The 15,508-nt window shown below is 45.3% G+C and overlaps 1 protein-coding gene across 1 annotated transcript in view; it reads left to right on the top strand.

Annotated features, from left to right (window-relative positions):
• The window catches only part of LOC144494700 (excitatory amino acid transporter 1-like), a 107,621-nt gene extending 92,936 nt beyond the window's left edge, over positions 1–14,685 (top strand). Inside the window, exon 6 of the mRNA XM_078213900.1 lies at positions 14,481–14,685. Coding sequence (XP_078070026.1) covers positions 14,481–14,685 — 205 coding nt within the window. The remainder of the gene's footprint in view (positions 1–14,480) is intronic.
• Positions 14,686–15,508: the final 823 nt, after the last annotated feature.

Consider the following 15,508-nt stretch of genomic DNA (forward strand, 5'->3'; position numbering starts at 1 on the left):
TGTACATCTCCTCTGTGTCCCATCCTCTGCCAAATTAGTTTAAAACCTTCCCAACAGCTAGATTTTCTCAGCCAATATCCTCTCTCACTTTTGCACTGATTTCATCCTGAGCCAACAACACTTTGAATATTTAGTTCCCAGCCTTGGTCACCCTGTAGCCATAATCGCAATCCCCATGTATACCAAATTGAGCTATTAATTCATCTATCATTAACATGTTCCTGTCCCTTTCTCCATCATGTTTATCCAGCTTCTCCTTCAATACACCGAGGATATTCAGTTTGATTACTTCCTGTGCTCAGAGGGCTAAACCTAATTGTTTCTCAATTCCATTCTTCTAAACTGAACCCTAGTACTTCGATAGCTTAATGGTCAGTACTTTTAGCAATCTAAGCACCTGTACTCCAAATCCCGATATTTCTCTACTCCTTTTAGAGGCATTTTTCCAAGGAGTATTTGACCTCCTCATTCTTCCATCAAAAATACATCACAGAGATCTTATGAAATTGACTTAAAGCTTATTAAAGGAATTGAAGGAATTGAATGCAATATCTCCAAATTTGCAGACGACACTAAGCTGGGTGGCAGTGTGTGCTTTGAGGAGGATGCTAGAGGCTGCAGGGTGACTTGGACAGGCTGGTTGAGTGGGAAAATACTTGGCAAATGCAATATAATGTAGATAAATGTGAGGTTATCCACTTTGGTGACAAAAACAGGAAGGAAGATCATTATCTAAATGGTGGCAGTTTAGGAAAAGGGGAAATGCAATGTGACCTGGGTGTCATGGTGGAACAGTCGCTGAAGGCTGGCATGCAGGTACAGCAGGCAGTGAGGAAAGCTAATGGCATGCTGGCCTTCATAGCAAGAGAATTTGGGCATAGGGAGTAAGGATGTCTTGCTGCAGTTATACAGGACCTTGGTGAGGCCACACCTTGAGTATTTGGTCTCTTAGTCTGAGGAAAGGCATTCTTGCTATTGAGGGAGTCCAGCGAAAGTTCACCAGACTGATTCCCAGAATGGTAGGACTGACGTATGCAGAGAGAAAGACTGGATTGACTGGACTTTGCGGGGATCTCTTAGAATCAATATAAAATCCTGGGGACTTTATATTGATGGAACTGAACAGGCTAGATGTGGAAAGAATGTTCCCGATGTTGGGGAAGCGCAGAACTAGGGGTTACAGTCTAAGAATAAGCAGTAAGCCATTCAGGACTGAAATGAGAAAGAATTTCTTCACTCAGAGAGTTGTGAACCTGTGGAATTCTCTACCACAGAAAGCTGTTGGGGCCGTATCATTAGACATGTTCAAGAGGGAACTGGACGTGGCCCTTCTGGCTGATCAAGGGATATGGAGAGAAAGCGGGAGTGTGATACTGCAGGTGCATGATCAGCCATAATCATATGGAATGGTGGTGCAGGCTCGAAGGGCCGAATGGCCTACTCCTGCAATGATTTTCTATGTTTCAACTACTTTCTCTGGCAGCTCATCCCATAAACACATCACCCTCTGCGTGAAGAAATTGCCCCTCAGGACTCTTTTAAATCTCTCCCTTCTCACCTTAAACTCCATGCCCTCTACATAAGAACATAAGAACTAGGAGCAGGAGTAGGCCATCTGGCCCCTCGAGCCTGCTCCGCCATTCAATAAGATCATGGCTGATCTTTTTGTGGACTCAGCTCCACTTACCCGCCCGCTCACCATAACCCTTAATTCCTTTACTGTTCAAAAATTTATCTATCCTTGCCTTAAGGGAGGAAATGGCCGAGTGAGGGAACCATGGTTCACGAATGAGGTGGAATGTCTTGTGAAAAGGAAGAGGGAAGCTTATGTAGGGATGAGGAAACAAGGTTCAGATGGCTCGATTGAGGGTTACAAGTTTGCAAGGAATGAGCTGAAAAAGGGGCTTAGGAGAGCTAGGAGGGGACACGAGAAGTCCTTGGCGGGTCGGATCAAGGAAAACCCCAAGGCTTTTTACTCTTATGTGAGGAATAAAAGAATGACCAGGGTGAGGTTAGGGCCGGTCAAGGACAGTAGTGGGAACTTGTCTATGGAGTCAGTAAAGATAGGCGAGGTGATGAATGAATACTTTTCTTCAGTGTTCACCAAGGAGAGGGGCCATGTTTTTGAGGAAGAGAAGGTGTTACAGGCTAATAGGCTGGAGGAAATAGATGTTCGGAGGGAGGATGTCCTGGCAGTTTTGAATAAACTGAAGGTCGATAAGTCCCCTGGGCCTGATTAAATGTATCTTAGGATTCTTTGGGAGGCAAGGGATGAGATTGCAGAGCCTTTGGCTTTGATCTTTGGGTCCTCGTTGTCCACGGGGATGGTGCCAGAGGACTGGAGAATGGCGAATGTTGTTCCTCTGTTTAAGAAAGGGAATAGAAATGACCCTGGTAATTATAGACCGGTTAGTCTTACTTCGGTGGTTGGTAAATTGATGGAAAAGGTCCTTAGAGATGGGATTTACGACCCATTTTATGGGATTAGAAAGATGCGGATTAATCCGGGATAGTCAGCACGGATTCGTGAAGGGCAAGTCGTGCCTCACAAATTTGATAGAATTTTTTGAGGAGGTAACTAAGTGTGTTGATGAAGGTAGGGTAGTTGATGTCATATACATGGATTTTAGTAAGACGTTTGATAAGGTCCCCCATGGTCGGCTTATGATGAAAGTGAGGAGGTGTGGGATAGAGGGAAAGTTGGCCGATTGGATAGGTAACTGGCTGTCTGAGCGAAGACAGAGGGTGGTGGTCGATGGAAAATTTTCGGATTGGAGGCAGGTTGCTAGCGGAGTGCCGCAGGGATCAGTGCTTGGTCCTCTGCTCTTTGTGATTTTTATTAATGACTTAGAGGAGGGGGCTGAAGGGTGGATCAGTAAATTTGCTGATGACACCAAGATTGGTGGAGTAGTGGATGAGGTGGAGGGCTGTTGTAGGCTGCAAAGAGACATAGATAGGATGCAAAGCTGGGCTGAAAAATGGCAAATGGAGTTTAACCCTGATAAATGTGAGGTGATTCATTTTGGTAGGACTAATTTCAATGTGGATTACAGGGTCAAAGGTAGGGTTCTGAAGACTGTGGAGGAACAGAGAGATCTTGGGGTCCATATCCACAGATCTCTAAAGGTTGCCACTCAAGTGGATAGAGCTGTGAAGAAGGCTGATAGTGTGTTAGCTTTTATTAACAGGGGGTTGGAGTTTAAGAGCCGTGGGGTTCTGCTGCAACTGTACAAGACCTTGGTGAGACCACATTTGGAATATTGTGTGCAGTTCTGGTCACCTCACTATAAGAAGGATGTGGAAGCGCTGGAAAGAGTGCAGAGGAGATTTACCAGGATGCTGCCTGGTTTGGAGGGTAGGTCTTATGAGGAATGGTTGAGGGAGCTAGGGCTGTTCTCTCTGGAGCGGAGGAGGCTGAGGGGAGACTTAATAGAGGTTTATAAAATGATGAAGGGGATAGATAGAGTGAACGTTCAAAGACTATTTCCTCGGGTGGATGGAGCTATTACAAGGGGGCATAACTATAGGGTTCGTGGTGGGAGATATAGGAAGGATATCAGAGGTAGGTTCTTTACGCAGAGAGTGGTTGGGGTGTGGAATGGACTGCCTGCAGTGATAGTGGAGTCAGACACTTTAGGAACATTTAAGCGGTTATTGGATAGGCACATGGAGCACACCAGGATGATAGGGAGTGGGATAGCTTGATCTTGGTTTCAGATAAAGCTCGGCACAACATCGTGGGCCGAAGGGCCTGTTCTGTGCTGTACTGTTCTATGTTCTATGTTCTAAAAACATTCAATGAGGTCGCCTCAACTGCTTCACTGTGCAGGGAATTCCACACATTCACTGCCCTGGACTCTTGCTATCAGAGTTTTAAAAGCCTCCCATTTGTCAGTCGTTTCTTTCCCTGCAAATAGACTCACCCAAACGGTCTCTGCTCGATCCGAAATCCCCCAAAATTGGCCCTGCTCCAGTTTAGGAGCTTAACATGTGAACCATAGAGCGATAGAAAATTACTGCTCAAAAACAGGCCTTTTGGCCCTTCTTGTCTGTGCCGAACCATTTTTTGCTGAGTCCCACTGACCTGCACTTGGACCATATCCCTCCACACCCCTCTCATCCATGAACCCGTCCAAGTTTTTCTTAAATGTTAAAAGTGACCCCGCATTTACCACTTTATCCGGCAGCTCATTCCACACTCCCACCACTCTCTGCGTGAAGAAGCCCCCCCTAATATTCCCTTTAAACTTTTCTCCTTTCACCCTTAACCCATGCCCTCTGGATTTTTTCTCCCCGAGCCTCAGCGGAAAAAGCCTGCTTGCATTCACTCTATCTATACCCATCAAAATCTTATACACCTCTATCAAATCTCCCCTCAATCTTCTACGCTCCAGGGAATAAAGTCCCAACCTATTCAATCTCTCTCTGTAACTCAGCTTCTCAAGTCCCGGCAACATCCTTGTGAACCTTCTCTGCACTCTTTCAACCTTATTTACATCCTTCCTGTAACTAGGTGACCAAAACTGTACACAATACTCCAAATTCGGCCTCACCAATGCCTTATATAACCTTCCCATAACACTCCAACTTTTATACTCGATACTCCGATTTATAAAGGCCAATGTACCAAAGGCACTCTTTACGACCCTATCCACCTGTGACGTCACTTTTAGGGAATTCTGTACCTCTATTCCCAGATCCCTCTGTTCAACTGCACTCTTCAGAGTCCTACCATTTACCCTGTATGTTCTACTTTGGTTTGTCCTTCCAATGGGCAATATCTCACACTTGTCTGCGTTAAATTCCATTTGCCATTTTTCAGCTCATTTTTCTAGTTGGTCCAAATCCCTCTGCAAGCTTTGAAAACCTTCCTCACTGTCCACTACACCTCCAATCTCTGTATCATCAGCAAATTTGCTGATCCAATTTACCACATTATCATCCAGATCATTGATATAGATGACAATAATGGACCCAAGACCGATCCCTGTGGCACACCACTAGTGGAAAATTTCTGTTCCTGCAGCGGGATGGGAAATCTCCATTCTGCAGCGGGATGGGAAATCTCCATTCTGCAGCGGGAGATGGGAAATTTCCATTCTGCAGCGGGATGGGAAATCTCTGTTCCTGCAGCAAAGAACAAAGAACAAAGAACAATACAGCACAGGAACAGGCCCTTCGGCCCTCCAAGCCCGTGCCGCTCCCTGGTCCAAACTAGACCATTCTTTTGTATCCCTCCATTCCCACTCCGTTCATATGGCTATCTAGATAAGTCTTAAATGTTCCCAGTGTGTCCGCCTCCACCACCTTGCCTGGCAGCGCATTCCAGGCCCCCACCACCCTCTGTGTAAAATATGTCCTTCTGATATCTGTGTTAAACCTCCCCGCCCTCATCTTGAACCTATGACCCCTCGTGAACATCACCACCGACCTGGGGAAAAGCTTCCCACCGTTCACCCTATCTATGCCTTTCATAATTTTATACACCTCTATTAAGTCTCCCCTCATCCTCCGTCTTTCCAGGGAGAACAACCCCAGTTTACCCAATCTCTCCTCATAACTAAGCCCCTCCATACCAGGCAACATCCTGGTAAACCTCCTCTGTACTCTCTCCAAAGCCTCCACGTCTTTCTGGTAGTGTGGCGACCAGAACTGGACGCAGTATTCCAAATGCGGCCGAACCAACGTTCTATACATCTGCAACATCAGACCCCAACTTTTATACTCTATGCCCCGTCCTATAAAGGCAAGCATGCCATATGCCTTCTTCACCACCTTCTCCACCTGTGACGTCACCTTCAAGGATCTGTGGACTTGCACACCCAGGTCCCTCTGCGTATCTACACCCTTTATGGTTCTGCCATTTATCGTATAGCTCCTCCCTACATTATTTCTACCAAAATGCATCACTTCGCATTTATCAGGATTGAACTCCATCTGCCATTTCTTTGCCCAAATTTCCAGCCTATCTATATCCTTCTGTAGCTTCTGACAATGCTCCTCACTATCTGCAAGTCCTGCCAATTTTGTGTCGTCCGCAAACTTACTGATCACCCCTGATCACCCCAGCGGGATGGGAAATCTTTGTTCCTTGCAGCGAACCCAGCCATGGTGCTTCTGGCTCACTCCACCGTCTGCCTCCTCTGTCCAGTAGTGAATAAATGAGGGGAATTGTCTGAAGGGAGAGTCAGTGGATGAGACACACCACTCAGATTTCCACTGACCTCTGGAAACAACAATGGAATAGAGGTTGGGGGCCACTATGACTGGCATAGGATGTCTGCCCACGCAGGTGAAGAAATTTCTCACCTAATCATCTGGCATATTACTGTCAGAGTGTCCCTGCAGAGGCCAAACCTTCCTCAGCACTGGGCCTTGGACATTTGGAGGTAGTTGGAATGCTGCCTGTAGGTTAGGGCACCTCCGGTGGACTCTATCGCCTTGTCTTTTCTGCTAAGCCAATATCGCTCCTCCCAAAGGTCTCTCCCTGGGAAGCTGCCTGTGTTCACCTGGTTTCCTCTCCCTCAAGTCTCTCTCTTCCTCTTCAGAGAAGCCATGATGTGGAGATGTCGGCATTGGACTGGGGTAAGCACGGTGAGAAGTCTCACAACACCAGGTTAAAGTCCAACCGGTTTATTTGGCAGCACGAGCTTTCGGAGCGCTGCTCCTTCATCAGGAGCTGCTGAAGTTGCAATTGTACTGCAATCCTCAGACAAAGCTTCCAAAGAACACGAGGTCCTTAAATACAACTAGGCAGGCTTACAGCAATAGAAAGGAAGTCTGGTAGAATTCTGAAGTAAGACAGTAGCAAAGCTGTAAATAAACTGAAAGTGCTTATGCCATGGGAGCCTTTTATCCCACCCTTCAATGGCTATTTGCTAAAAACGTTCTATTCCTCTGTCCCTTTCCCCTGTGCAACACATGAAAAATCACACAGGTAATGTAAAATTGCATTCCATAAGCTTTATTTTCCAAAATTCTTTGGACTTTGGACTGGTTCCTACAGATTGGAGGGAGCTAATGTAAGCCCGCAATTCAAAAAGGGAGGTAGAGAGAAAACAGGGAATTATAGACTAGTGAGCCTAATGTCGGTACTCATAGAATCCCTACAGTACAGAAGGAGGCCATTTGGCCCATCGAGCCTGTATCGACCACAATCCGACCCAGGCCCTATTCCCGTAAACCCATACATTTACCCTGTTAATCCCCCTGACACTAGGGTCAATTTAACGTGGCTAATCAACCTAACCCGCACATCTTTGGACTGTGGGAGGAAACCGGAGCACCCGGAGGAAACCCATGCAGACATGGGGAGAACATACAGACTCCACACAGTCACCCGAGGCCAGAATTGAACCCAGGTCCCTGGCGCTGTGAGGCAGCAGTGCTAACCACTGTGCCACCATGCTGCCTTGAGGTACTGAGGAAGTTGCTTGAGTCTATTATCAAGGATTTCATAGCTCAACATTGGGAAGGCAGTGGTATAATCCGACAAAGTTAGCATGGGTTTACAAAAGGGAAATCATGCTTGACGAATCTATTGGAATTTTTTGAGGTTGTAACTAGTAGAGTTGATTGAGGAGAACCAGTGGTTGTGGTTTATTTAGATTTTCAGAAGGCTTTCAACAAGGTCTCACAGAACAGACTCCTATGTAAAGTTAAAGCACATGGGATTGCAGGTAATGTCTGGAGATGGATAGAAAGCTGGTTAGCAGATAGAAAGCAAAGAGTTGGCATAAATGGGTCCTTTTCTGATTGGCAGTCAGTGACTAGTGGGGTTCTGCAGGGATCTGTGCTAGGACCCCAACTGTTCACATTATATATTAATGATGTATAATAGGGGACAAAGAAATGGCCGAGCAACTGAATACATACGTTGGTTCTCTCTTCACAAAACAGGACATAAATCAGATGCCAGAAATGTTGGGGAAATGCAAGATTTAGTGAGAGGGCAGAACTGAGGGAGATCAATATTGGTAGAGAAATGGTGCTGCGTACGTTGATGGGATTGAAAGCAGATAAGTAAGTTTATTTATTCGTCACAAGTAAGGCTTACATTAACACTGCAATGAAGTTACTGTGAAAATCCCCTAGTTGCCACAGTCCGGCGCCTATCAATCAAGCAAAGACTCGTTTGTATGCAAGAACAAATAGGCATTTATTCGCAAAAGACTTGGAGCACACCCATGCTGATGAACTGGTCCAGAGACTGAGGCAGGGGGGTGGGGAGCAGTCACCTTTATACCTGGACGAGGGGGGGGAGGAGTCTCAGGCAGTGCCGGCAGGGGCATGCCCAGGCATGTCACACACTCACACAGGCAATAAGCTTAACAGTGGTTTACCACATGGACCAGTAAGCTTAACATCGGTAGTGGGGAAAATTCTCAAATCCATTATCAAGGACTTTATAGCAGAGCATTTAGAAAGCAGTGGCAGGATTAGACAGAGTCAGCATAGATTTATGAAGGGGAAATCATGCTTGACAAATCTGTTGGAATTCTTTGAAGATGTAACTAGTAGAGTTGACAAGGAGGAGCCAGTCGATGTGGTATATTTGGACTTCCAGCAAGCGTTCACTTAGTGCTAGGGGTGTGGATGGGGCAGAATTTGTAAGGAGTATCCAGGAGGGCTTCTTGAAACAGTGAGTAGATAGTCCAACTAGGGAAGGGGCTGTACTGAATCTGGTATTGGGGAATGAGCCTGGCCAGGTGGTCGATGTTTCGTAGGGGAGCAGTTCGGGAACAATGACCACAATTCAGTACACTTTAAGGTACCGATGGATAAAGATAAGTGTAGTCCTCAAGTTAAGGTGCTAAATTGGGGGAAGGCTAATTACAACAACATTAGGCAGGAACTGAAGAATGTAGATTGGGGGCAGATGTCTGAGGGCAAATCAACATCTGGCATGTGGGAGGCTTTCAAGTGTAAGTTGTTAGGGATTCAGGACCGGCACATTCCTGTCAGGATGAAGGATAAATATGGCAGGTTTCAGGAACCCTGGTTAACGAGAGATATTGTGAGCCTAGTCAAAGAGAAAAAGGAAGCATTTGTCAAGGCTAGGCGGCTGGGAACACACGAAGCAAGTGTGGAATACAAGGAAAGTAGAAAGAAACTTAATCTCTCCCTCAATGTCAACAAAACGAAGGAGATTGTCATCAATTTCAAGAAGCGTAAAGGCCAACATGCCCCTGTCTACATCAATGGGGACAAAGTAGAAAGGGTCGAGAGCTTCAAGTTTTTAGGTGTCCAGATCACCAACAACCTGTCCTGGTCCCCCCATGCAACACTATAGTTAAGGAAGCCCACCAACGCCTCTACTTTCTCAGGAGACTAAGGAAATTTGGCATGTCAGCTACAACTCTCACCAACTTTTATAGATGCACCATAGAAAGCATTCTTTCTGATTGTATCACAGCTTGGTATGGCTCCTGCTCTGCTCAAGTCCGTGAATGTAGCTCAATCCATCACGCAAACCAGCCTCCCATCCACTGGCTCTGTCTACACTTCCTGCTGCCTTGGCAAAGCAGCCAGCATAATTAAGGACCCACGTACTTCGGACATTCCCTCTTCTACCTTCTTGAGTCGGGAAAAAGATACAAAAGTCTGAGGTCACGACTCAAGAACAGTTTCTTCCCTGCTGCTGTCAGACTTTTGAATGGACTTACCTTTAATTAAGTTGATCTTTCTCTACACCCTAGCTATGACTGGAACACTACATTCTGCACTCTCTCATTTCCTTCTCTATGAACGGTATGTTTTGTCCGTATAGTGCACAAGAAACAATATTTTTCACTGTATGTTAATATATGTGACAATAATGCAAGACATAATATATATAAATGATCTGGAGGAAAATGTGAGTGGTCTGATTAGTAAGTTTGAAAACGACACAAAAATTGGTGAAGTTGCTTCTAGTGCCGGGGATTAAGAAAGCATATGGCATGCTTGCCTTCAACAGCTGGAACGTTGAGTACAAGGTGGCTAAGCGACACTTTCTACAGAAATGATTGTCTAAAGTTTAAAGTTTTTTAAAGTTTAAAGTTTATTTATTATTGTCACAAGTAGGCTTACAGCAACACTGCAATTAAGTTACTGTGAAAATCCCCTAGTCACCATACTCCGGCACCTGTTCGGGTACACTGAGGGAGAATTTAGTATGGCTAATCATAGAAATCATAGAAATGTAATGTACCTAACCAGCACGTAGTCTGCATGTCCTACCTTATTTATTTAATTAGTCAATAATTGACACACACAATGCAATAGAACGTTACACTCACCTTGCTTGGAGATAGAGAATGGAAGGCTGGAGTTTGCCCTGAATTCCCACCTGAACCAAATTCCCAATTCCTGACTCTGTCTACATCTCACTCCTGAGTAGTCTCATGTCTGTGTGTCCCATTCTGCATTTCTATTTACAATTATTCAGAAGAAGGTTAGGGGTAATGTCGACCTCTTGAAAACATATAAACATAATATTTTTCCTCCACTCTCCTACTGAATGAGTGCAGATTCGGCCAATTAGTGTGATTGATCTTTTAACATCTTTTATCTCTATCCAAATGATTCTGTGTCTGCCTTACTGGTAGCTGCAGCATTTGGTTTGATTCATTTTGCTATCTCTAATAAATACTAAGACCATAAGAGATGGGAGCAGAATAAGGCCACTCAGCCGATCAAATCTGCTCCACCATTCAATCATGGCTGATATTTTTCTCATCCCCATTCTCCTGCCTTTTCCCCATAACCCCTGATCCCCTTATTAATCAAGAACCTATCTATCTCTGTCTTAAAGACACTCAATCACCTGGCCTCCACAGCCTTCTGCGACAAAGAGTTCCACAGATTCACCACTCTCTGGCTGAAGAAATTCCTCCTCATCTCTGTTTTGAAGGATCGTCCCTTTAGCCTGACGTTGTGCCCTCTGGTTCTAGATTTTCCTACTAATAGAAACATCCTCTCCACATCCACTCTATCCAGGCCTCGCAATATCCTATAAGTTTCAATAACATCCCCCTCATCCTTCTAAACTCCATCGAGTACAGACCCAGAGTCCTCAACTGTTCCTCATACAACAAGCTCTTCATTCCAGGGATCATTCTTGTGAACCTCCTCTAGACCCTTTCCAAGGCCAACACATCCTTCCTTAGATACGGGGCCCAAAACTGCTCACAATACTCCAAATGGGGTCTGACCAGAGCCTTACACAGCCTCAGAAGTACATCCCTGCTCTTGTATTCTAGCCCTCTCGACATGAATGCTAACATTGCATTTGCCTTCCTAACTGCCGACTGAACCTGCATGTTAACCTTCAGAGAATCTTGAACAATGACTTCCAAGTCCCTTTGTGCTTCTGATTTCCTAAGCATTTCCCCATTCCTCCTTCCAAAGTGCATAACCTCACACTTTTCCACATTGTATTCCATCTGCCACTTCTTTGCCCACTCTCCTAACCTGTCCAAGTCCTTCTGCAGCCCCCCTGCTTCCTCAATACTACCTGTCCCTCTACATATCTTTGTATCATCTGCAAACTTAGCAACAATGCCTTCAGTTCCTTCCTCCAAATTGTTAATGTATATTGTGAAAAGTTGTGGTCCCAGCACCGACCCCTGAGGTACACCACTAGTCACCGGCTGCCATCCTGAAAAAGACCCCTTTATCCCCACTCTCTGCCTTCCGGAGGAGATTGGTGAAGCATTGAACCAATATTTCTCTTCGGTGTTCACGCAAGGGGACATGAATATAGCTGAGGAGGACACTGGGTTGCAGGGGAGTAGAATAGACAGTATTACAGTTGATAAGGAGGATGTGCAGGATATTCTGGAGGGTCTGAAAATAGATAAATCCCCTGGTCCGGATGGGATTTATCCAAGGATTCTCTGGGAGGCAAGAGAAGTGATTGCAGAGCCTCTGGCTCTGATCTTCAGGTCGTCGTTGGCCTCTGGTATAGTACCAGAAGATTGGAGGTTAGCGAATGTTGTCCCATTGTTTAAGAAGGGGAACAGAGACTTCCCCGGGAATTATAGACCGGTGAGTCTCACTTCTGTTGTCGGCAAGATGTTGGAAAAAATTATAAGGGATAGGATTTATAGTTATTTGGAGAGTAATGAATTGATAGGTGATAGTCAGCATGGTTTTGTGGCAGGTAGGTCGTGCCTTACTAACCTTATTGAGTTTTTTGAGAAAGTGACCAAGGAGGTGGATGGGGGCAAGGCAGTGGACGTGGTATATATGGATTTTAGTAAGGCGTTTGATAAGGTTCACCATGGTAGGCTTCTGCAGAAAATGCAGATGTATGGGATTGGGGGTGATCTAGGAAATTGGATCGGGAATTGGCTAGCGGATAGGAAACAGAGGGTGGTGGTTGATAGTAAATATTCATCATGGAGTGCGGTTACAAGTGGTGTACCTCAGGGATCTGTTTTGGGGCCACTGCTGTTTGTAATATTTATTAATGATCTGGATGAGGGTATAGTTGGGTGGATTAGCAAATTTGCTGATGACACCAAAGTCGGTGGTGTGGTAGACAGTGAGGAAGGGTGTCGTAGTTTGCAGGAAGACTTAGACAGGTTGCAAAGTTGGGCCGAGAGGTGGCGGATGGAGTTTAATGCGGAGAAGTGTGAGGTAATTCACTTTGGTAGGAATAACAGATGTGTTGAGTATAGGGCTAACGGGAGGACTTTGAATAGTGTGGAGGAGCAGAGGGATCTAGGTGTATGTGTGCATAGATCCCTGAAAGTTGGGAATCAAGTAGATAAGGTTGTTAAGAAGGCATATGGTGTCTTGGCGTTTATTGGTAGGGGGATTGAATTTAGGAGTCGTAGCGTTATGTTGCAACTGTACACAACTCTGGTGCGGCCGCACTTGGAGTACTGTGTGCAGTTCTGGTCCCCACATTACAGGAAGGATGTGGAGGCTTTGGAGAGGGTGCAGAGGAGGTTTACCAGGATGTTGCCTGGTATGGAGGGGAGATCCTATGAGGAGAGGCTGAGGGATTTGGGATTGTTTTCGCTGGAAAGGCGGCGGCTAAGAGGGGATCTTATTGAAACATATAAGATGATTAGAGGTTTAGATAGGGTGGATAGTGATAGCCTTTTTCCTCTGATGGAGAAATCCAGCACGAGGGGGCATGGCTTTAAATTGAGGGGGGGTAGTTATAGAACCGATGTCAGGGGTAGGTTCTTTACCCAGAGGGTGGTGAGGGATTGGAATGCCCTGCCAGCATCAGTAGTAAATGCGCCTAGTTTGGGGGCGTTTAAGAGATCCGTAGATAGGTTCATGGACGAAAAGAAATTGGTTTAGGTTGGAGGGTCACAGTTTTTTTTTTAACTGGTCGGTGCAACATCGTGGGCCGAAGGGCCTGTTCTGCGCTGTAATGTTCTATGTTCTATGTTCTGCCAGTCAGCCAATCCTCTATCCATGGCAGGATGCTTAGCATCATAGGATCTTAACTTATTTAAGTCTCCTATGCGGCACCTTGTCAAAGGCCTTCTGGAAATCTAAATAAATCATGTCCGCTGGTTCTCCTTTATCTAACTTCCTTGTTACCTCCTCAAAGAACTCTAACAGATTTGTCAGACATGACCTCCCCTTGACAAAGCTGTGCTGACTCAGTCCTACTTTATCATGCACTTTTAAGTACTCTGCGATCTCATCTTTAATAATGGACTCTTAAATCTTGCCAATGACTGAAGTCAGGCTAACCGGCCTATAATTTCCCATCTGCTGCCCCTCCCTTCTTAAACAGTGCTGTTATATTTGCTACTTTCCAGTCCTCTGGGACCCTCCCTGCCTCCAGTGATTCCTCCACAATTTCCTCAGCTATCTCTTTTAGAACCCTGGGGTGTAGTCCATCTGGTCCAGATGATTTATCCACCTTCCATCCTTTCAGTTTCTCCAGAACCTTCTCCTTAGTGACGGCCACTGCACTCACCTGTGCCCCTGACACTCCTGGAGCTCTGGCATCCCACTGGTATCTTCCAGCTACTGTACAGCTACTCCAACTTCCTGTTATCCTTTTATATCTTTTCTAAAAACTTTAAACACTCCAATGTTTAATTCAAGTCCTCATTTCTGTACTCATGTCTATTCCACATGGTTGGTTAACATGAATTAGGAACAAGAATAGGTCAATCGGCCCCTCAAGCCTGCACCGCTGTTCAATAAGACCATGGCTGATCTCAACTTTACATTCTCGTCTATCCCAATAACCTTTCACCCCTCTGCTTATTAAGAATCTATCTAGTTCTGCTTTAAAGAGATTCAAAGGCTCTGCCTCAACCACTTTTGAGGAAGAGTTTTCCAAAATCTCACTAACCCTCTGAGAGAAAAGAAATCTCCTCATCTCTACCTTAAATGGGCAAGCCCTTATTTTTAAACATTGACCCCCATAGTTCTAAATTCTTCCACAAGAGGAAACATCCTCTCCATATCCACCCCTCAGGAACTTAAATGTTGTATGTTGTTGATTGATTTTGTAGGGATCGACTGCGCACAATGACCAACGTGCTGGGAGACTCATTGGGAGCCGGCATTGTAGAGCACCTCTCACGCCACGAGCTTCAGAAAATGGATGCCGAGGCTGGCAACTCTGTCATTGAGGAAAATGAGATGAAGAAACCCTACCAGCTTATCTGCCAGGACAGTGAGAACGAGAAGCCCATGGACAGTGAGACCAAGATGTAGAACACCAGGTTGAACCCACCCTCCTGACTCAGTCACTATCTGTATTCAAGCTGATCACATTGGCAAGGCTGTACCTTCTCCTGTTGGAAGCAAGCCAGAAATTATTGTTACTTTTTAAATTTGAAATTATTGCCGTATACTTTGGTGGAATTTTATGGCTCTAGTACAGCGGGGGCAGGGCTGGTAAACACAGCAAGCTGTTTAAAACTCCATTGACTCCAATGGGACCAGATGATTCCATCAGTGGGAAGAGTCATAAAATTCCATCCTGTGTCTTTAATTTCTATTCTCACACATTCAGTCCTACTTTACAACAGTGAGAGTGGAAACAGTCAGTGCAGGCAGTCAGTCCTATTTTACAAAGTCAGTTCTGTTTTAGATACACTGAATCCTGCAATATCCACGACCAACTTATCCTGAGGGGTGAGTGCTGCCAAGTAGTGGCTCATGGTTTTAATGTGCAGCCAGAAGAAGCTTCTTCTGCTCATCCCAACTCTGCACTCAGTAAAACATGACTTAGTTACACTTTTCTGTGTGCATGCTGTGGTCTCTGACCATCCAACATCAGGAAGGGGCCTGGGACAGCCGATAGTTGGGCAGATTACTGGAAAGATTGTGAGAGATGGTATAAATCATCGTTTAGAGTTACACTGATTAATCAAGGACAGTTAGCATAGATTTCCTAAAGGAAGGCATGCCTGACTAACTTGATTGAATATTTTGAGGCGATAACAAGGAGAGCCAATGACAGTCCCACACTTAATGTAGTCTGCATGGGTTTTAGAAAAACTTTTGACAAGGTCCCACGTGGCAGACTGATCAG

The sequence above is a fragment of the Mustelus asterias genome, chromosome 6 (genome assembly GCF_964213995.1).
Source record: "Mustelus asterias chromosome 6, sMusAst1.hap1.1, whole genome shotgun sequence".
Classification (NCBI taxonomy): domain Eukaryota; kingdom Metazoa; phylum Chordata; class Chondrichthyes; order Carcharhiniformes; family Triakidae; genus Mustelus; species Mustelus asterias.